General features: G+C 38.2%; 2 protein-coding genes, 2 non-coding genes and 1 pseudogene across 5 annotated transcripts in view; 4 read left to right on the forward strand and 1 right to left on the reverse strand.

Annotated features, from left to right (window-relative positions):
* The first annotated feature begins 1717 nt into the window (after window positions 1-1717).
* On the forward strand, window positions 1718-10188 carry Rpl5 (ribosomal protein L5). Of its 2 annotated transcripts, none has more exons than XM_046461853.2 (8): window positions 1718-1842; window positions 2980-3049; window positions 3139-3254; window positions 4481-4615; window positions 6005-6207; window positions 7560-7737; window positions 9482-9570; window positions 10022-10188. In XM_046461853.2, the coding sequence occupies exons 1-8, from the start codon at window positions 1840-1842 to the stop codon at window positions 10119-10121; spliced, it is 894 nt and encodes a 297-aa protein (XP_046317809.1). In that variant the 5' UTR covers window positions 1718-1839; the 3' UTR covers window positions 10122-10188. The 2 variants fall into 2 exon arrangements, with proteins under 2 accessions (XP_046317809.1, XP_058441226.1); XM_058585243.1 differs by having other exon boundaries at window positions 7560-7734.
* Window positions 7392-7486, forward strand: LOC124105495 (small nucleolar RNA SNORD21). The gene has a single exon (XR_006855749.1). It is a non-coding gene; the product is annotated as a small nucleolar RNA SNORD21 (small nucleolar RNA).
* On the forward strand, window positions 9614-9746 carry LOC124105501 (small nucleolar RNA SNORA66). The gene has a single exon (XR_006855750.1). It is a non-coding gene; the product is annotated as a small nucleolar RNA SNORA66 (small nucleolar RNA).
* A 182-nt stretch (window positions 10189-10370) lies between the features above and the next one.
* Dipk1a (divergent protein kinase domain 1A) overlaps window positions 10371-22930 on the reverse strand; it is a 104756-nt gene continuing 92196 nt past the window's right edge. The window contains exons 3-5 of the mRNA XM_046461833.2: window positions 18439-18546; window positions 15062-15238; window positions 10371-12411 (exon numbers count right to left, since the gene is read on the reverse strand). Coding sequence (XP_046317789.1) covers window positions 11599-12411; window positions 15062-15238; window positions 18439-18546 — 1098 coding nt within the window. The 3' untranslated portion in view covers window positions 10371-11598. The remainder of the gene's footprint in view (window positions 12412-15061; window positions 15239-18438; window positions 18547-22930) is intronic.
* Window positions 12587-13552, forward strand: LOC124104328 (succinate dehydrogenase [ubiquinone] cytochrome b small subunit, mitochondrial-like; annotated as a pseudogene).

The raw sequence follows: 22930 nt of genomic DNA on the forward strand, positions 1-22930 counted from the left end.
GGCCTACTATTTCCAGGTAGACTTTCTTTCTTGATGCTTATACCTCCAATGTGAGCAGGGCCTGACCTGGTAGGTAGGCTAATAATTTGATGAACCACTCAATTTCTATGCCTACAAATTGCACACGTCTCTTTTTATACTTACAAAAGCTGTTCAGCAAAGATTCAGTCACATTTGAGTGTGGGGAATATTTTAACATTTCTTTTCTAGAGCTCTGTTGAAATTGGCCAGAGTGAACTCCATTGTCATTTTTCCTATTACATAGGAATTAAAAGTTGAAACCAGAGGTAACTGACATCATACTTCTGGTTTATCCCAGTGGTAGTTTTATGGACCCACTTACCCTTTTCATTCTAGTTTGGAAGCCCCTTCTTTTAGCTCTGACAATGAACAGCTGATGTCCTGATTCTGTGCTGTTTAATTAAACCTGTGTACACCCATCTGCTAAGGTCAGGCTACTATCATTGGAAGATGAGGGGATAGTTAAAATTCATAATAAGTCTTTTTCTAGTGGAACCAGTAAGCTTCATTATTGGGTAAAATAGGATTTGTTTTCTGCTTTGCTGAGACTACTGGGCTTGATTGAAGCCAAATTAAAAAATTCAGATTCCCAGCCCCAAACCTCCAGAGTCTGATTCAGTAGAGGTGGAAGATATTTAAATATCTGCATTTTAACTAGTACTTAAATGATTCCCATGCAAAAATCCCAAAGACCACTCTGAAATACTGTTAGTGAGAAATACTTGTCCTTGATAATTGGTTTTTCTCAATCTTGGTGTTGAAAACAAGAAAAGAAAATGGCCCATTGCCACAGTCACAATTAGTTGTTTTTTGGTACCGGGGGATTGAACTCAGGGGCATTCGATTACTGAGCCACATCCCCAGCCCTATTTTGTATTTTATTTAGAGACAGGGTCTCACTGAATTGCTTAGAGCCTCGTTTTTTTGCTAAGGCTGGTTTTGAACTCACGATCCTCCTGCCTCAGCTTCCCGAGCCGCTGGGATTACAGGCGTTTGCCACCGCACCCGGATACAATTAGTTTTAAAAGAAAGTAAAAAGGAATTTTAAAAAGTTTAGTTGACTAGCTTAGAGTGATAGAAAGAAAAGGAATGGGGGTTTCAGGAATCATGGAAAACAATGTAGGTATAGGGATATAGAAAAAAAAAAAAAAAGAGCCCTAAGAAATTGTTTTACCAGAAACAAATAAATAACAGAGCACTTACGCTGGAGATTTAAAGATGCTCCTGACAGCAGGGCCCACCTTCAGGGTTTATAGTTTGCGGTGGGCTGAAGCATGTACGATGGTGCTAAGAAGGCAGAGAAATGTCCCCTATCCCAGGTTTGAGGCTTCCAGGGAAGGCTTCCTGGGAGGATCTTGTAGGCTCTGAATCACCAGGTAGAGTCCTAGAAAGGGTAAGAGGGCTTCAGGGAAAATTCATTTTATTTAATTTAATTTTTTTCCTTCTTAGAAATGTAATGTATTTGTTTTGATAAAATGCTTTAGAAAAAAAAAAAAAGGCGAAAGCCTCATGTAATCCTCCCAAGTTCATACTCACCTCCACCCTTAAGCATTCTCCACCCCTAAGCCCTTAGAGTTGGGAGCGGGCGGCACTCAGGGGTTTGACAAGGGAATGTCCAGCACAGATCCTCCAGCCAGCAGGGGGCGGCAGACCACACACCTTGTAGCTGGAAGCCCTCTCTCTCTTCCACACGTCTCACGCGTAATCATCAGCGCTACATACTGCGCTTGCGCAGGAGCTTCGGCCTTTTCTCCCCTGTAGCGTTGTTGGGCCTGCAGGTCTGTGTGGATCCGCGGACCTGGGTCTCTGTTCCGCAGGATGGTGAGTGGGTACCTCGATCTCAGGGCTCCGGATGAATGGGGGCTCCATTTTCTCGCTCGAACGCCAGCCTAGGGCGCGTGTTGCGCGGCGTAGGGGACGGATGGCATTAGATCCTCGGTTCTGCAGTGCTCAGACTGCGGCTCCCAGCGTGGCTTTAATGGCTGCCGCCCAGAGCGCGTACTGGGGGGAGGGGTTGGTGAAGAGGGGTTACCGGGTTGGAGCCCCGGATTGGGAGTGGGGTAAATTTGGTAGACTTCTGGGAGAGTGCCGGCTGGTCTCAGGGGGCACCAGCAGCCTGCAGTGGTGGAATTGGCATGCACTGGGCTCCAGGCTAGCTGAGCGATGCCGGAGCGGAGGCGGGCTGCGAGTCGTTGCACCCTAGCTTGGCCATCAGCTGAGTCGTGGGTTTTTCAGGAAAGCGTCGTATTTGGTCTGTCTTTTAGAAAGCTTCTGCTCCTGGACCGGGGAAGTAACTTTTGAGCCAGAACTGTCAGTGGAGCTTGGAGGCCGTGGTGGCCCTTGGATCCCGGAAGGGAGCTAATTTAGTTTGGAACACTCATTTCCTTGCTAGTCCTAGTTTTCAGGGACAGGGCCCTAAAGGTGGGATGGAGTGTTGTTCTAAGGGGAAACCTGTGCTCTTACCGGGTTAAGTATTGTGGCAGCCAGTTTAGGCTTTTGAAGAAGGCACAGATGAAGTGAGAGAGTTGTAGTTATTTGAGATTAGGTTTTCGAAGTGAGATGCACAGTATTCAGGCACTGCTGATTGTTGTGGAGCAGTGTTTCCCAAAAGTGGGGTGCAATGATTGGATGGTATTAAGATGTGAGGGAAGAAGTACAGAAACTGTGATAGGCGTTTTAAAACTTTTTAAAATAATGTTACAAGATCTTGTACCTGTTGAATCTAATTGAAGCTTGCATTTTTGTGTAATAGTTTATTTTTTATCAGTTTGTGACAGATGGAAAGCAGAAGAAAAAGTGTTACTTCATTTGGTTTGAAAAGTGAGATGCTATGAAAGTTGACAGTTGTATGGATTTGCTTTTGAAGTACATGATTAATTCGTGTTTAAAGTGTCATAGTCTAAGACATTTATTTAAGTTTCAAAAACATTCTTTTTTGTTTGTTTGTTTTTCTTTAAGGGGTTTGTTAAAGTTGTGAAGAATAAGGCCTACTTTAAGAGATACCAAGTGAAATTTAGAAGACGACGAGGTATGGGCAGTTTTTCATGTTTGCGATATTAAAAGAATCTGTTTTGTAATGGAATATTCCTTCTTAAGTTATTATGGTTTTTCTTTCAGAGGGCAAAACTGATTACTATGCTCGGAAACGCTTGGTGATCCAGGACAAAAATAAGTACAACACACCCAAATACAGGATGATAGTTCGTGTAACTAACAGAGATATCATTTGCCAGGTAAGTTGTAGCCTAGGATCAGACTGTGGGTGATAAATCTTTTTTCACTGAGCTAGAGAACTTGTCCTTGGGAAGCAAAGCACATGGGTTAAAGGGCCATTTTGTGCCTCCAGAAACATTGAATAGTTTGATTCCTTTTAATAGTAATAGAGTGAGATAGTAGGAAACTGATACTAAAACACGCATAAACACGCAAATTTAAGAGTCTTTGGGAAACTTGACCCAGTTTAATTTTATTTCCATTTTCTAATTTGGGAAAAAGACTTAGAGAAACCTGTTGTATGGGGTGGGGAAATACATGAGACAAGTAGAAGTTTCTTGCCATCCCAGTTCCAGACTAAATCCTGACTCATGTTATATGACCTTACATGCTGTTTAACTCATTGTAAGAGTTAAGTGAAACCCAAGATTGTTTTTATTTCTGCTTATTGTTTGAAATAGGTTTTAATAAAATGTACCAAAGTGTCTTGCTTAAAAAAGATCTTTAAAATGTAGTTCCTGGAGTCCAGTGTTCAGGACTTTTACAACTAGGGAACATTTATATGTGGGGGGATATTTGGGATACAATACAGGGCCTTGTACATACTGGGCAAGTGCTGTATCACTGGGATGTATTCCTAGATCTTTATAAGAAATTTATTTTGAGACAACAGGCTGTCACTAAGTTGCCCAGGTGTGCCTTGAACTCCTGGACTCAGGTGATCCTCCTGCCTCAGCCTTCCAAGTTGTTGGGGATTGCAGGCATGCACCACTGCACCTGAATTCTCATTGACTTTTTTTTAAGTACCTCTAATTCACCAGCTAGGATTCTTTTTAATCCATAAAAGTAGGGAACTATAGTCTGATTTATTCCAAAAATATTCTAATATTTGGGTAGTTACAGTCTTAACATACTGTGACATTAGTACACATATACTATAACAGCTGCTCACCGCTTATATAATTGAACAAGTCAAATTGTAGAGGTGAGTAGGTTTAACAAACCTTTTTTAAAATATTTTTTTAGTTGTAGATAGACACTATTTTTATTTTTATGTGGTGCTGAGGAACAAACTCAGGGTCTCACGTGTGGGGCAAGTGCTTTACCACTGAGCTACGACCCTTAACAAACTTTTTAAAAGGTGCAGATCTATGTCCGTTGAATTTCTTTTGAAAAAGAAGGCATTTAGGACAATAATGAAAAGTCAAAGTAGCAAAATACTAACCTGATTTTTCTCTTACTGTAGATTGCTTATGCCCGTATAGAAGGGGATATGATAGTCTGCGCGGCATATGCACATGAACTACCAAAATATGGTGTGAAAGTTGGCCTAACAAATTATGCTGCAGCATATTGTACAGGCCTGCTGCTGGCCCGCAGGGTATGTACAAAATGACTTTAATAGATGTACTTTGGGGTTGGTTTGTTTTGATTGTATTCAGTGTTTGCACATGAGTAAAAGATTCTGAGCTACGGCTTCAGGACAGTGCTGGCTGTTCTGTGGTTTACAAGGTTGTCAGCAGGGAAGATGATTTTATAAATACAAAGTTTGATTGAAATGACTGCATTTCTGATAATCTCGAGGTGGTTATTTGTTCTGTTTTTAGCCTCATTGTGGGTATTGCTAGATGAGCTCTGTTCAGAATTGTCTGTAATGGTGGGACATCTATAATTTGCTGTCTTGTGATGTAGTCACTAGCCTGTGGCTGTTGAACACTTGATATGTGACTAGTGCTACCGAGGAACTGAATTTTTTTTTTTTGAGAGAGAGAATTTTTAATATTTATTTTTTAGTTTTTCGGCAGACACAACATCTTTGTTTGTATGTGGTGCTGAGGAACGAACCCGGGCCGCACACATGCCAGGCGAGTGTGCTACCGCTTGAGCCACATCCCCAGCCCCCTGAATTTTTAATTTGAATTTGAAAAGCTACTTGCCGCCAGTGGCTACTTAAATTATCTACCAAAGATCCTCATTACTCAAGTATACGTCTTTGGACCATCAGCATACATTAAAAATACAGACTTGGGTTTCCTCTCTAGACTCTCAGAATCTTTATTTTGACAGGATCATTTGATGGGTGTACATTAAAATTTGAGAGATGGTGTCTTTAGCATTTTTAGCATTTACTATATATTAGTGGTAGTAGGCAATACAAATGTTATTTTGCTTTTTTTAATTATTTCAGTTACTGACTTTGTTTTGCAGTGTAGTTGAGACCCCACTTCTTCACTGGTTATATACATGTTTAGTAGGTGTCACATGGTCATTATATATGAGAGCAACTTGGTGCAAAAGCCACTGTTTATGGTGAAAACGTAGCTAGGTGACCACCAGCAGAAGAGTGGCCCAAATTAAAATAATGTAGTTGGACAGTAGAGCCACAAAACATGTTCCCTTTAGCCCAGTATCCTACCCCTAAAAATTTTATTTCAATTAAGTTAAAATGACGTGATAACTTTTGATGTTGACTTTTTTAAAAGAATATTTTTTAGTTGTTAATGTACCTTTATTTTTATTTATTTATATGTGGTGCTGAGGATCGAACCCAGTGCCTCACACATGCTAGGCAAATGCTCTGCCACTGAGCCACAATCCCAGCCCCTAATGTTGACTTCTTATAGCCAGGCATGACTGAAGAAATCGGGGGTCAGTTCCTCATATAAGGATCAAATTAAGTATTATGTGGTTGGGATATGAAATATTTTTAGAATGATTTGACTCTATTAAAAACAGTCATATATTTTTACAATAACTTCTTTGTTAATAGCTTCTCAATAGGTTTGGTATGGACAAGATTTATGAAGGCCAAGTGGAGGTGACTGGAGATGAATACAATGTGGAAAGCATTGATGGTCAACCTGGTGCCTTCACCTGCTATTTGGATGCAGGCCTTGCTAGAACTACAACTGGCAATAAAGTTTTTGGGGCCCTGAAGGGAGCTGTGGATGGAGGCTTGTCTATCCCCCATAGGTAATAATAGTATTCAAGACCTCACGTATAACTAATACTTTCCTGTGTTTAACTGGGTGGTGGAGATTATCAGATCAATAAAGTTGCTATCATTGAATGCCTGCTCTATGCTAGGTACTCTGCTGGAAGGATTCCTAACATTTTATAAATGATGAGACCGAGACTCAGAAACAGAGATTTGTCCAGGGCTAATAAGTGGTATGGAAATCACTATCTTTTGCATGACTTAATTTCGATTAGAAATGACCAACTCCATTTATTTCCCTCCCCCCCCCCAGAATTTTTTTTCCCATTTAGCATAAAATTTGACCTAAACTTTCAGCTGGAAATAATATTGTACATGGCAGGCCATTCTTGAAAGTCAAGTAGGTTATTGAATTGCTAATTCCTTTGGTTTGAGTTAATATTTTGATTTTGTTTGTTGTTTTGCAGTAGTAGGGATTGAACTCAGGGCTTAATACATGTCAGGCAGACACTACCTCTCAGCCACATCCTCAACACACATTTTGATATTTTAATTTATAGCTTTTTTAGTGGTTACCTAATAAGAAAAAAAAAAGTTTGTGATTCTTGTTTATTTCAATTTTATTTTATACATTTTATTTATTTCGGGGGGTAAGCCTAAATTAAAATTGAACTAGAACTGGGTGTGTGTGGTAGTACATATCTGTAAGCCCAGCTACTTAGTAGGATTTGCAGGTTCAGGGCCAGCCTGAGAAACCTAGACCCTGTCTCAGAATTAAATAGGGCTGTGGATATAGCTGAGTGCATAAGGTCCTGCATTCATTCTGTCTACAACAGTCAAGAAGCCTCGCTATTAAAAAGAAGCTAGTGAAGTGCAAGTGTAACCAGTTGTATTCTCATTAGATGATTTCATTAATTGTGATCTTTGGACAAGTCACCTATTCCTCCCTTATCCTGAGGTACCTTGAGAAATTATAGGATTTGGTGGATACGTTTTGAAATTGCTTTCCATGCTAAGATGTAGGAGAACTTCTATTAACAGAAAGCCTTGATATAGTTTAAAGGCATTTGTCACTGAGTAGGGTGGGGCACTTAGTCCAGGCTACTTGGGAGACAGGCAGGGGAGTACTTGAGTCCAGGAGTTTTAAGACCAGTCTGGGCAATGTCTCCAAATAAAAGGTGTTTGTGGTATGAATTTCTTTGGAATTCACAGATGAGCTGCTGAATGATGATATCCCACTAACTGAGCAGTCAGTAGTTGGTCCTTTGGTTGCATATGATGCAATAATTGTTTCAAGACGGGACTGATGGCAGCTACTGAAATGAATTCCTGTGGGTGAACAAATTTCAGTTAATCTATACTAAAATATAAAAAAACTTTATTTTAGTACCAAACGATTCCCTGGTTATGATTCTGAAAGCAAGGAGTTCAATGCAGAAGTACATCGGAAGCACATTATGGGTCAGAATGTTGCAGATTACATGCGCTATCTAATGGAAGAAGATGAAGATGCTTACAAGAAACAGTTTTCTCAGTATATAAAGAACAACGTTACCCCTGACATGGTAAGAAATTTACCGAAGTTTGGCCTTTCTCGGTTAATTTATAGAATGAAGTTTACTACTTGTTTTTGGTTTAGGTTCTTAATATAGGTATATTTCAGGCTAGCGATTTTTATAGGTGTAGATAGATTCCAATTAGCTTTTCTTAAAATGGAATTAGAATATTAATGAGAGTAGATGAACAGGTGAGATAGAATAATACATGTAATGAGCTGGACTTAACATATCTTAGGAATCTTTTAGAGGTTTAAGTGTAGTAGGCTTCAAGTATCCAAAACTTGTGTTGCCTTTTTTTGACCTTGACTGTTAAATACTGTAGTCCCAGTTTTGAAATTAAGTGAAAATGTAGAATATGAATCATGTTACTCTAAAGCTGTTATAACTAAAATTATTTACAAGTATATTGGGTCAAGTAATTTCTGTTAGTACCTTATTCTTTTTTGGTGCTGCTTTGGGCATGAAAATTTTTAAAAAGTCATTATTGAGGAAAAGATCACTTCCTATTTATATGCTTTGGACCACAGTCTAAGGCAAAATAAACACATAGCTTGGTTTTTGAGGGGGGTAAAAAAAGAATCAGGAATAGTTTTACTTTTGAGACTGGTTCTGCTTAACCTTAGAATTTTTCTTTCTAAACCTATCTTGTCATACTTGTTCAAAACTATTTAGACACCTCCCCATCTGTTCTTTCAGATATTTATTTTTTAATGCTATTCTATGCCATACTTAATGGCAGACAGCTCTTTGGCTAGTGTACCTTTTCAGCTACCTCCTTTTGGGTGTGTGTGGTACTGGGGATTAGACCCCAGGTCCTTGTCATTGCTAAGCATGGGCTCTAAATACAGTGAACAGTTGTAATAGTGCTTAAAAGAGGTAGAGAAATTAAATTTTGAAATAGATTTAGGTAGTTGAGCAGTCTCACATGCAGTGTGCATTTTTGTTTTTTTCTCTTGCCAAATTTTCTATAAGTGCATATATAATCATTTTCTTCATTTTCTCCGCCTTAGTAAGACCTGGATTACCTTGACTTTTTAATGTGGTACTAAGGATGTCCATGTTCTCATTCATGCTAAATACATGGAATCATCATCACCACCATTCTTTAGGGAACCATAATTGTTATTAGATGTTCAGAGAGTTGTAGTGGAGCATTTTCAGTGTATTCTAGAGAATTTCAAGCCTCTTTGAAAGTTCTAGAGACCTTATATTACTGCCAGATACTAGTGATTAGTAATAGTGAAAGATACAAGAGATTCCTAGTACATAAGTCTGAGAATTCTTTGAAAGACCTATCAGGTAATGATGGAAATTGTAAATCTCAGAAATTTGGGGTGACAGAAGAATTTGGTAGTTGTTTTTTAGTCCCCGATGTCCAGTCCAAGAATTTAGGGCAAACATTCAATTGAACGAGGAGTACAGTGTGGGTGCTACCTCTTCCACCCCACCCCCCCGAAAAAAAAAAAACTGTTCTACTGTGATTCAGAAAGTATGGCTGAATTACTTAGGAATAAATGCAGATTGTGTTTTGTGAATATGTCCATATATGGTGCATAGGGTAAACACAAAGGATTTGTTACGATTACATTTAGGAATTGAAGCAGGAATCAACATTGACTTAGTTGTGGTTTTTTTTTTTAGAATCTGACTTAAAAGGACAAAGTAGAGCAAATAGTGGAGTGCTACTGTACGTTAATATAGTAGGGCATATGAAATGAAACCAAGTACTGTTTGCTTTCCTTTGTTTCAGATGGAGGAAATGTATAAGAAAGCTCATTCTGCTATACGAGAGAATCCAGTCTATGAGAAAAAGCCCAAGAGAGAAGTTAAAAAGAAGAGGTATGTCTTGTTTTGTCTTGTGGATCAGACTTTCAGTGAAGTTGTGCAAACTCGATCACTAGCTCTGCGTGATATGGCAGAAGCTAAGGGAACCAGGTTTGCTAAAGTAATTGTGGTGATAGGAATGTATTAGCCTCAGAAGCTACTGAGGTGGCCCATTCTATCTTCGTACAGTTTTAAATACCAGTTATTGCATTTATTATTGACTACCTAAAGAGTTCCTTTTTGATATTTAAATAGAATGAGAAATAGTCCCTAATGACCACCTAGCCATTGTACTATTTTTTTTTAATACCACAATAATAGGATCATATCATAAAAGTTGTCATTTGGGAAAGTTAGCTAAAGAACATATATAAGTACATGCATTAGAAATTGGATTATTCAGTCTCCATCTGATCACAAAGTGTTTGGTTTTAAAAAATTATATTCCTATTTCACTTTTTTGCAGGTGGAACCGTCCTAAAATGTCCCTTGCCCAGAAGAAAGATCGGGTAGCTCAAAAGAAGGCAAGCTTCCTCAGAGCTCAGGAACGGGCTGCTGAGAGCTAAACCAAACAACAGTTTTTCTATGAAGTTTTTTCAGATACAGATAATAAACTTATTGAACCAGCAGTTATTTCTGTGTTGAGCTCTTGTTGTTAATGAAACTGTAGGAAATAACCTGAAATACAAAAGCAAAGGATTTTACAGTTTCTTGAAAAAACCACTTGTAGATTTTTTCCGGAAAAAGTTATCTTGTGTGTAGACTCCAGCAAGAGTTCATACCGCCTTCTCAAGCAACAGACCAACAACAATCAGTAAAAAATATTTCTTCTGTCCATTTATTATAACCAGATAATTAGTGGGAAGAAAACATACTTTAAGTATACAATCTTAAAGCCAACAAAACTGGTGCTAATCCATGGTTTTAAATTTTGATAATGCCAATAAAGTCACAGATTTGACACATTAACCGACTTAAACCTTTGAGCAGAAAACACTGGGGCTCTTCGCCAAAATGAGGTGCTTCATTTTTGGTTGGTTCAAGGGTACATGCCAGATCTGAATGTACATATGAAAATAATACAAGAGAGAGGATCAGATTTAAGCCTTGCATATCAAGTTTACATGGGGAAAAAAACATTGGGTAGATCAATATACATGCGTCTTTAAGAAATAGCCCTTTGGCCCACAGGAAATACTATTTGAAAATAGAAAAACTATTAAAACTGTCATCATCTCTTGCTCATAATGGTCCTGTTTTCACCACACATTTACAATGAGATTTCTTTTCAGTTTTTTGTTTTCTGGAGCTGGGGCCTCATGCAATGCTGGGAAAGTACTCAAACACAGCTACATCCCCACCCCAAGATAAATCCTTTTTAAAGGGCTGGTTGATAATAAGATGGACCCATCAAAAATCTTTAGGATAATGAAATTCAGTTTCGGCCACTAGAAGTACCTGCATGTTGTCAAGTAGTATACTTCCTGAAGTTAAAAGCCACTTCAGCTACACATTTGATGTCTTGAGGTTAAAGAGTGTTTAAAGTCTACAATACAACAAACCATGCCACTAACCCAACATTTTTTTAAAGGAATAATTTTAATATATCTTTGCAATCTTAATTTGTGTTAGTGTGCAAACTTTACCATGCTAAGACATTAGTAAATTCACGTATAAATTTTTTAAACAGCTTCAATGCAAACAATGTTTTAGCAATGGTATTTTGGCTAACATAAATCTACAAAACACCCACTGTTGATGTTTATGGAATGAGGCTTTTCACAGCATTTTTTAAAAAGTCATTAGTCAAAATAGTTATACAGTGAATGTACTGGGGAAATGTAAAAGGGCTTCTAAAAGGTCAGGAATGAAATCTTTTGATTATGTTGATCCTATACCTCCTGCCATTACTGTAGTAATCACATATTTTGATGATGGCTCTCTGGCCCAGGAAAGGGATCTCTGAATCAGAAGCCATTCTTAAAATGCTCAAAATTGTTCTTGAGATAGTGTTTCCTACAAGGGTAACAATGTCCAAATGAACTAAGAGTCATTTGTGTACGAAATTTTCTTCCACAATAATGTTTTTAGATTATTTAGTATCAAAGAATGTTCCATTTCCATTTGATTTGCTGTGACTTTGAGAGCGATACAAGAATAAAGTTGTTTTTCTAATTCTTCACGAATTTCACTTGGAGCACCACGCAATAGGTAGTCTTTGAGTAACTGACAGGCTTTTGCCAAGTTTGGTTGTATTACTTCTGAAGTACATTTCATTGTATTCTGATCACAGCTAGTTCTACAATCCGTGCCATAGACACAGTCCAGATCAGATTCACAGTGACGATCCTTAATAAGTTCTTTCAGGTTTGTCTCTGGCACAATTTTTCTCATATCCACCATTTTCAAATCATACTTTTCATTATATCCTAGATTTTTGGCACTAGTATCACACATGAGGAAGTTTCCATAGGGGCCATGGAAAACATCTTCCACAAATTCTAGAAGTCCTATGGCTATTTTAGCCTTTCTGGGCCATGATGGTGTGAATAATTGATCCATACTTCTTCTGAACCCAGATGGAATAAAAAGTTCAATGACCCATGGAAGGCTTACTCCATAAAGAGAGGTATATTCAACACTTTCCATCACATAAAGGTCACCACAGAATCCCATTAGTTTGGGGGTATGTTCTTTATCTTGAAGTATCACCATGAGAAGAAATTCATTTAACTGAAGAAGTGCCCATGCTGACTTTGCTTCTCCTAAGGAAACCTGGCCATCTTTGTCTCCATCAGCCACTGTTAGGATGAGATTAACCAGTTCAGAAAGGTTTCCTTGGTCACCCAATTTTGCCTGTTAAGACAAGAATTTGGCAAATTATACAGAAGGAAAGAAAAATACAACCTTATGCAACATAATAATTTTCTCTATGGGCATTATTACTATGCTAGTAATAATCTTACTACTGAATCCCCATAAAGGACCTTAATACGTTACATCTCCAAATACTTATGATAATTTAGGTAACATGTTTTATGTAACTACAGTAAAAGCATTTTAAGGATATCTTTGTTAAGAAATGGCCACCCTAACTCCCCGGGGCCTATTAGAACCTTCAGATAGTTAACCAAGACTCGAAGTAATTATCCCTTGTCTTATTCATACATTAACTTTCCAAATTACATTGTAATGAACTCACATCAAAGTTATAAGAGTGAAAATTATTTTCTTCTATTTTGTATTTATCATATTAACAGAATTATTTTGTCCTAACTATAATTGTTCTAATAATAGAGGTTTAAAAGTTTTTGTTAAGGTTCTCTGGGATAAAATAATCTGAAATGTAGGTAAATAGCCAAAGAAAAGAAAAGCTTCTGAGTGAAAAGAGCAATAGAGATGAGAAAAATAAATTATTTCCAATACTGCAAATATTTTCATTATTGTATTGTCTTGTATTAATGTTTCTTTAAATTTAAAAAGGAATTGTAAAATGGCCACATAGAGTAAAGAATTAGTCATTTGAGTTCCATTTCTAAAAAAAAAAAAAAATAGTGTCTGGGTATCCTCAGAGGTGCTCAAGGAGGCCGACCTCTGTTCTCTGAACCCCAGCAGTCAGACCTGCTCATGTACTAGCATTTCCCCAGGACTAACCTACCCCAAGATGGAGTAGAACACACACATTCACCTGTCACCAAACTGCCATTTTCTTCATTGAACTAGTGAGAGGGCTGTCAAGTATTTGGGTCTTGGGCCTGCTTCCAGCTGCATATTTGAATTCTTGCTCTGCAGTGGACTACTCCTTGGCTGCAGTCCTCACTCTCCACAGTCACAGGGGCCTTGGACAAGTTGTTACTATGTTCATGGGGATGAATCCCGGAAAGTTTCCAAGGCAGGCCTTTTGGCACTCTCAGCTTTAGCCTTTGCGGAGCTTTATTATTTCAGCTATCATGATGTGGGCATCTGCAAAGTTGTTGCCATGCTGTAGAAACTCTGATTATGACTTAATTTTATGACTTGATTATATGCCTTGATTATATGACTTAATTTTATGAACTGATTATATGCCCCTTTGCCTCTGCTCTGTCATGCCATTCAGCTCACAATAAGGAAGAAATAACAGACAAATCCACTAGAGGACAAAGCTAATCACATGGTTATTTTAGAATTTAGTTGCTGAGGAAAAGGTTTCAGAGGAATTATATCCAAGAAATTATGAGACCCAATTTTGGATTCTAGTGAGTTAATGGGGTTGTCTCCAAGTTCACAAGACTCACAGTATAACTAAATTTTACATTTGAGCTTTTGCCTTTGTCTCTCTTTGTGTGTGTGTGTGTGGGGGGGGTGCGGTGGGATGTACCAGAGATTGAATTTAGGGGCACTTGGCCACTGAGCCACATCCCCAGCCCTATTTTGTATTTTATTTAGAGACAGGGTCTCACTGAGTTGTTTAGTGCCTTTCTTTTGCTGAGGCTGGCTTTGAACTTGCAATCCTCCTGCCTCAGCCTCCTGATCCATTGGATTATAGGCATGTATCACTGCACTCAGCTTAATATGTCAATCTCTTAAAGAGAATTCAGCTTTATTATTGTCAATATGTGATCATATTTCTGCATTTGGGAAATAAAGAATGAAGGCAAAGACTGTTAATTCATGAGTAAACACTTTGCAAAAAATTAGATAGTGGTTTAATTTTTGGAAACTTCCCCGTTGATATCAGCTACTGATGGTTTATGTTGTAGGGAAACTTTAAATTAGGAGATGCTAAAGTCTCAGATTACAGATTTCTAAATCATAGGTAAGAAAGCTTGGAGAGCTTCTAAAATTAGAGAAATTCCAGTTAGAGGAGAGGCCTTCCTTGCAGATGTGTCAGAATATTACAGATTCTAAACAGACTTAATCCTCAAATGTGTTTTACTTGTCCTAAAATAATCTGTACAAAAATATAAAATTATAAATAATGAATTGTTTTTCTAACCATAGGGATTGCTAGTGAAAAATGTATTCACTGAAAAGAAAAACAAAATTTAAATTAAATGTTATAAAATAATAATAATAAAAGATTGTAACCAGAGTGTACTCATTTTAATTAATTTATTTATTTTTGAGACAATCTTGTTATGTTGTCCAGGCAGGCCTTGAACCCCTGGGCTTAAGCAATCCTCCTACCTCAGCCTCCCAAGTAGCTGGGACTATGTCACCAAGCCCACCTAGAGTATGCTAATTTTATTATGCTTTTTCTGGTATTAGTTTCAGTGGCAAAATGTATAATACTACAACTAGTTAATGAACTCCCCCCTCACACCTGGACACTTTAAACTATTACAAGGAATGTTAAATTAAAGATCTTCCAACATGTATTTTTTTCTTTCTCTGAATTTTTCCCTCAGGACGGAGTTCCCGATAGAGGTCAAATATCAACATTTTAATGATTTAGGGTGAGTTCTGCCAATTCTTCTGGAAGAATATTTCTTTACACTAGCAATGTGTGAATAGATAAACTTACCTTAAATAGACTGTAGACCATCTCTTTGAATTTCTGTACAGTAGTTCCCCTAGTTGGCTTATCAAATAGAACTATTTCTTTTCTTGGCTCCAACTCAGTTCCAAAATCAAGATGAAGAGCTTGTTCCATCTGACATTTCACAACACCTGGTAGATTATCCCAAATCCCTAAATACATCTTTGTGAAAAAGAATGACAAGAGATATATCACACTAAGTAGAAAACTCTAAAACATATACTATTATATTTTTTAAAATGCTTTTTTTTTTTAGTTGTTGGTGGACACATGCCTTTATTTTTATTTATAGGCTCGAACCCAGTGCCTCACCCACGCTAGGCGAGTGCTCTACTGCTGAGCCACAACCCCAGCCCTATACCAGTATATTTTTAAGGTCCTCTTCCTCTACAAAACACAAACAAGCATCAAAACAAACTGAGCTACAAATCTGAAATAATCAAAGACATTTTTCCTTACATGAATTAAAAAAATAAAATGAATGTAATGCATGCCTAAAAATAGCTTTTGAAAAGTCAAAGTAGATAGAAGGATAAAACAAAATTCTTCCATATTCTATTTCCCTAGTTCCACTCCCCAGAATTAATCATTATTAAGTATCTATTTATTAAACTAACATTATATAGCATTTACTACATCTTATGTTGTGCTGGAGTCCCTGAGTCCCTGTGAGCAGTCCCTGTGGAAAATGCATGCAGCTCTGAGTGAAGCTGAAGCTGCAAGGGAGACCCCAGACAGAGATGCCAGGAAGGCGAATGTGTGCTGAGGGAGGCTGCAGGCAACGTGGCCACGTGGGCTGCAACCAGCAAGGCCTTGGGGTGGGGCTTCCCAAGCTTTTGGGAGCCCACATTCTGCCAGTGTGTTCTGAATCCTATAGTTGTAGGATTTAATGTTTGCCCTGCTGGGTTTTGGTCTTGCTTTGGTTCAGTCCCTCCTTTTACTCCCCTATTGTTCCATTTTGGAATGGGAACATTTACCCTGTGCCATTGTATTGTGGGAATGTGCAACTTTTTATTTTTACAGGGGCTCACAACTGAATTTGCTTTGTGTCCTGGAAGAAACTGTGGAGTGACGCCGAGGCAGTGAAGACTTTGGGACTCGGGATGGTCTGAATGTGTTCTGCGTTGGGAGATGGATATGAATGTTTGGGGAGCCAGGAGCAAAATGCTATGGTTTGAATGTGTCCCCAAAGGCCTACGTGTTAAAGGCTTAGTCCCCAATCTGGAGCTGTTGGGAGGTGGTAGAATCTTGACTCAGGAGGCTGAAGCAGAAGGATTGCAAGTTTGAGGCCAGCCTTGGCAACTCAGGAAGATCCTGTCTCAAAATTTAAAAAAATAAATTAAATTTAATTTAAAAAGGACTGGGAATGTAGCTCAGTGGTACAGCATCCCTGGGTTCAATCCCTACTATCACAAAAAGATGGGGTGGGGGAGATGGGGCCTAATAGGAGGTATTAAGTCATTGGGGATATACTCTCAATGGGACACCAGTCTCTTCTGCTTTTCCATTCCTTGGTCATGAAGTGAATGAATTCTGTTGTGATGTGCTCTCAAAAGGATGTACTGCCTTGCCACAATCCCAAAAGCAAGGAGGCCAACTTACCATGGACTGAAAGCTCTAAAACTGAGCCAAAAATAATCCTTTCTTTGTTTCAAGTTGAGTATCTGAGGTATTTTGTTGCAGTAATGGAAAGCAGACTGACAGTCTACTAATTAATTTTATTATTTTAATACTTACACTAACCCTATGAGGTAGGTAATATAATTACCATTTCATTGATGGGGAAACTGAAGCAGATAGGTAAAATAACATCTGGAAGTAAAAAGTAGTGGCAATGCCAGTATTTGAACCCAGAAGTCAGGACTCATAGCTTATGGTCTTAACCACTAGGACAGCCTGCCTCTCTTATTTCTACATAAAAAAAAAAAATAAATGAGAACCATATTAATTAATAATAAAACAAAACAAAAATCCAAACAAAGCAGATTATATCATGCCCCTCCTTCAAACCCTCTATTAAACTCCCAATTCAATTAGAATGAAGTCCGAAGTCCTTTCCTTTGCTTGTTAAGCCCCTTTGGAGATGGCCTGGTCTACTTCTCCATCCTAGTCTTTACCACTTTGCTCTCTGGTTCTTTATTTTTTGAGCTATGCTGGTCTTTCTCTTCTCTAAACCAACCAAGCTTCTTCCTGCTTCACATCTGTTTCACGTGTGTTGGTTCCACTTGCAGCGTATTCTCTGAGTTCTTCATAGGGACAGTTCCTTCACTTCATTCAATTATTAGCTCCAATGTCACCTTAGGAAGGCCTTTTCTAACTCCCAATCTATAATAAGAGTCCTCTCCCATCCCCTGGCACCTGGAACTCATTCTGTTTTGCTTTCCTTCTATCTTTTAAATTATCTATTTATTCATTTATGATATCTTCTCTCACATTAAAACACAAAGCACACAAGTCCAGAGGCTTTGTCTGTCTTGTTCCCCACAGTCTCACCCAATACATCAAAAAGTGCCTGGCACACAACTGACACTCAAATGCTGGAGATTCAGTCAGAAATCCTCTTATACATGATTAGTAGTGTCAACTTGAAAATTATTCAAAATTTCTAACAAATAATATATACTCATATTGGGAAATTTAGAAGTAGGATGAATATAAAAATGTAATTTTTCCCTGCCCAAGTTTTGTTGTATCTTATTCCAGTCCAATAGCATCCTATTTTTACTTACATTTCTTTGATGGGGAGGTAGAATTTTTTTCATTATGTTTATCAGCTGTTTATGGTTCTTTTGTGATTTAGCTCAGCCTATGCTTATAATTTAATTCTTTGTTCATGCATGAGCTCAAATGTTATCTCTCAAAGGTCTTCCCTGATCATCTCCTCTAAAGCATTTCTACCATCCCTCTTCCCCATTCTCTACCAACTCACCTGTGTGCCTCCTATATATAGAACACACCATAGCCGATAATTGTTTTGTTTATCAACTGCTTGTGTCTCTCATCTCTCTGGGGGAAATGTAAGGTTCATAAGAGAAGTAATCTTATCTTTTTTCTTTGTTTTTTTTCCAGTATTGGGGATTGAGCCCAAGGGTTTCACATATGCTAGACAAGCATTCTACCACTGAGCTACACTCCCAGCCCTTCTTATTTTTTACTTTGAAATAATTAAAACAGTATCTGGGGATACACAGGGAATAGAGAAGAAATAAGTATCTGTTGAATGAATGAATTAAAGCCTATAAAACTGAATTACATGTAATGTTCTAAAACTCTGGTTCAAAAATTATTTTAATAATGCCTTTAGTTTAAGGTAGAATTAAAGCTTACTGACATTCTGGAGTCTTTATTCATAATGTCCATACCTGATTGTTGGGCTTGGTAGATAAACATTTTCCAAAATAAAGCGTTTCCGTAACACAGAGGCTATTACATGCGGGCCCATCGATAACTCCAGTCTTGTACTTGTCACACTAAAAACCAGGAGATAAAAAAAAAAGTAGTTAATAAAAAAAGGTTCATGGGAAGAAACATCTGAAAGATATCAATAAAAGGTATTTTTATCCTTTAAGAGAAAGTTTTCTGATGAAAAGAATGTGGGCTTTGGATTTAGACAGAAATGTATTTGAATCCATCTGCTCTATTACTTTCTACCTCTATGATGATGAGAGGGAGCTTCTTAGTTTTTTTTTTTTTTTTTTTTTTTGGTGCTGGAGATTGAACCCAGGGCCTTGTGCTTGTGAAACAAGCACTCTACTAACTGAGCTACACCCCCATCCCTGGGGGCTTCTTGTGTGCACAGAAGTTTAAAACTATTTTTCCCACGTAGAGTGGTCTAAGGTGGTAGAATCCCTACTTCCTCCAACAATAGAAACATTCCATTTGAAAAATTTTAAATAAAGTTATGTCTGTCATTGTGTCATCCTTGAGTCACACAAAAACAAAAAGAAAATGAGAAAAACGCAAACTCCATATTTGATAAAATAAGGTACCAATGTAATCCTAGGCACAATACAATAATTGAGGGTGATCTACTAAACCCAGAGATTATACCAGAGCCCCCAAATAGGCTGAGATTAAACACCTGCTGAGGCCTGGGTTCTCAAAATGGGCAGGGCACCAGGCAGGAGGTGCATCTGAGGAGCAGAACCATCATCTGGTTTACAAGGAAGGTTTGAGGGGCACAAGCTTCCGGGACTTCCCAGAACACCACCAGACACCATGAAGTAGTGGAACAAGGTGGGGTTGTATGATAAAATCCTTAAACATGTTAACTTTGTTGGAGGCAGTCTGGTGATGGACTACAACAGCTGGGAGAGACAAGAGCCCTGTACCTCCTGCAGAGATACACAGGCTAATATGTCTGTGTGAGGTCTCTGTCTCTGCCTCACCTCTTGTCTGTTCCTCAACACACACACACACACACACACACACACACACACCCAACAATCAGCTTCACTGCTAGCTCAGTTCACTGCCCAGTTGCTGTCTGTAAATAGTTGACTGAAAAAAACAATTCACATAGGAATGAGTAATAACTAAAAAAATAAGCAAGAGATCTATACAGTAAACTTAAAAGAATTAGGAGGAAAGAAATAGGAAAAGCAAAAATCAGATAAAGAAAATTTCCAGAAAAAAATGTTATCATGAAGTAGAACAAATATGTTGCTATGAATTCAAAGGATTTACTGAAACAGTTTAAAATAAATTGTGGTATATTTAGAAAATAAACTACTTAGTAATTAAAATGGAAGAAATAAGCTCATATACATCTACATGGAAAATATTTGTAATGTTAAGAGGCAGAAGTTGCAGATTGACACGTGGGATCTAGTACCACTTACTGAAGTTTAGAAGCATACAAAGACTCTGGGAGTGCAGCTTAGTGGTAGAATATTGCTTACCCTGCATGAGACTCTGGGTCTGATCCCCAGCACAGGGGAAAAACATGCAAAGTAATACCATGTGTTGTTTATGTGCCTACAAATAGGTAAGGAAAGTATGAAAGCATAATGGCAGGACACCCACCATACTCAAGAATGGATATTCTGGAGGAGGAAGACTATCTAGGAAGATACAGAGAACTTCAACTGTACCTGTAATGTTTTATTTCTTTGGGAAAATGGAGCAAATATGGTAAAAGCTTACGATTTGTTAAGAAGGTGGTAGATACATAGGTGTTTGTCAAATTGTTTTCTTTATGCCAACATTGTCCTAAGCAGTTTGCATGTATATCTCTTTAATCCTCAAAAATTTCCTTATGGAATAGGGTTAGCACTTTCTCTTCATTGATAAGAAAACAGACAAGCCAGGTGCAATGGTGTAAGCTTGTAATCCCAGCAGCTTGGGAGGCTGAGGAAGGAGGATGGTAAATTCAAGCAATTTAATGAGACCCTGCCTCAATAATAATAATAATAATAATAATAATAATAATAATAGTAGTAGTAGTAGTAGTAGTAATAGGGCCGGGGATGTGGCTCATTGTTAAAGTGCCTGTGGATTCAATCCCCAGTACCAAAAAAAAAAAAAAAAAAAAGGAAAAAGAAAACGAGACAAGGGAAGTTAAGAAGAGGTTAAGAAGGCTATGGTTGTGGCTCAGTGGTAGAGCACTAGCATGTGGGAGGCACTGGGTTTGATCCTCAGCACCACATAAAAATAAATAAATAAAATAAAGGTCCATTGACAACTAAAAAACATAGTTAAAAAAAGAAAAAAAAAGAGAAGAGATTAAGAACCAGGCACACCTGTAATCCAAACAAGTCAAGAGGCAGAGGCAGGAGGATCACAGGTTTGAGGCCAGCCTGGACAACTTAGCTAGATCCTGGCTAAAATTTAAAATAATTAAAAAAAAAAAAAAAAACGGCTGGGTGTGGTCCTGGGCTCATTCCCTAATTGGGGTGGAAGGAGTTAAGAAACATGTAGAACAGGTTCATGGTAGAGCTAGAATCTGAGCCTATATAGTTTGCCTCCAGAGCTTTTAACCAGTTAGGTTAGGTACAAGAACTATAATTACCTGTGTTGGAGAGGAACTAGTAGAGCAGGGTTAGTACTGACTAGGTCAAATGCCCCTCCCAAGCGTTCCCATTAAAAATTTGCAGGCACACTCATTCCTTGATAGTCTTCATCCTCCACACAAGCAACTCAAAACAGGGCCAGGATATTCATCTTTGTTTCCTCAGGGTTTTGAACAATGCCTGACATAATCAATCACAGATATGAGTGTAAATATAATATATGTAACACATATAATGCACCTGTCAATTGGATGAGTGAGTGAAGTAGATGCTGGGTTTTTACATGGGAGTAACAAATAGCTCTCCTCCTCTTCCTCCTTCTTCTCCTCATCCTCTTCCCACCCCTCCCCTTTTTGTACTGGAGATTGAACCCAGGGGTGCTCTACCACTAAGCTACATCCCCAGCCCTATTTATTGATTTATTTTTATTTTGAGACAGATCTCACTAAGTTGCTGCGGCTGGCCTTGCACTTGCAATCCTCCTGCCTCAGGCCCACAAATTGGTGAGATTAGAGGCATTCACCACTGTGCCCAGCTCAGAAGTAGCACATTCTATCATGAAGAACTTCTGGGATAGGATTGAAAGAGCTGTCACTTCCAGCGTCCTTTTTTTTTTTTTTTTTTTTTGGAGAGAGAGAGAGAGAGAGAAGAGAGAGAGGGAGAGAGAGAGAGAGAGAGAGAATCTTTTAATATTTATTTTTTAGTTATTGGTGGACACAACATCTTTGTTTGTATGTGGTGCTGAGAATCGAACCCGGGCCGCACGCATGCCAGGCGAGCGCGCTACCACTTGAGCCACATCCCCAACCCAACATTTCGTCTTTTATTCTGCCCAAAGTCAAGATTTAAAAGTACCTCACTGCCCCATGCATCTTCCAAATGAATAAGCTTGAAGCTGTGCATTTCTCTCCTGAGCTTATATTCTTCCTTCATTCTTTCTTTATATTCCCAAATCTAACATTATTTTCCCTGCTAGACAATAATTTGATCTGAAGGCACAGAGTTGGTCACATCCATCTTTGAACTTCCTCTGTAGCACATAGCACAGTTTGCTGTTTAAATGTTCAATAAATGTTTATTAACTAACCAACACAGTGGTTTTGGGTTTAAAATCTCATTGGAAGCCAGCCACAAGGAAGACTGAGGCAGGAGCAGGAGGCTTGTTTGAGCCTAAGGGGTTCGGCGCCAGCCTAGGCAACACAGCAAGACCATATCTTTAAGAAAAAAAAAAAAACTGGGGAAAAATTATTACTTTTCCATGACACCTAAAATGTTTTGTTTTACTTTAAAGCACAAACTAAGTTTCTTAGTAAACTGCTAAGCAGTGAAGTATTTAGCTACTAGAATCAAATTTCTTGTTTTGAGCAAAGGCCTCAAGCCAACCCGCATCAAAGAGGTAGTCACAAAGTCACAAAGAACAGGCTCTTCAACTTGTGGTTTCTATCACAAACCAAAAGCAAATTTCCCACATACTTTTGTGAAAAGGAGAGTTAGTTGAGTTTTGTTTTATTTTTCAGGCATACTCATACACATAAAACTTTAATCACAGAAAGTAATATGATAGTCAAATAAAAAGACACAGACATTATAATGCATGCTCAATGTTACAATAATCAGCAAAAAATGTCAAAGGTTTATCCATTCCTGAGATTTTTATTATCCTGATTCTACCACCACCTCTTCGCTTGTACTTCTCTCACACTACCAGAAGATGACACTCTTGAGCTTCATTTAAAAAAACCCACCCATGTTGAAGGAATAATTTCATGAACTACAGGAATTGTACCACAAGGGGGCAATAACAATAAACACATGTATAGCAGTAGGTTTTAAATAATTTTAT

Source organism: Marmota monax, unplaced genomic scaffold, assembly GCF_021218885.2.
Source record: "Marmota monax isolate L192 unplaced genomic scaffold, Marmota_monax_Labrador192_F-V1.1 WCK01_AAM20220418_F8-fsc00070, whole genome shotgun sequence".
NCBI lineage: Eukaryota > Metazoa > Chordata > Mammalia > Rodentia > Sciuridae > Marmota > Marmota monax.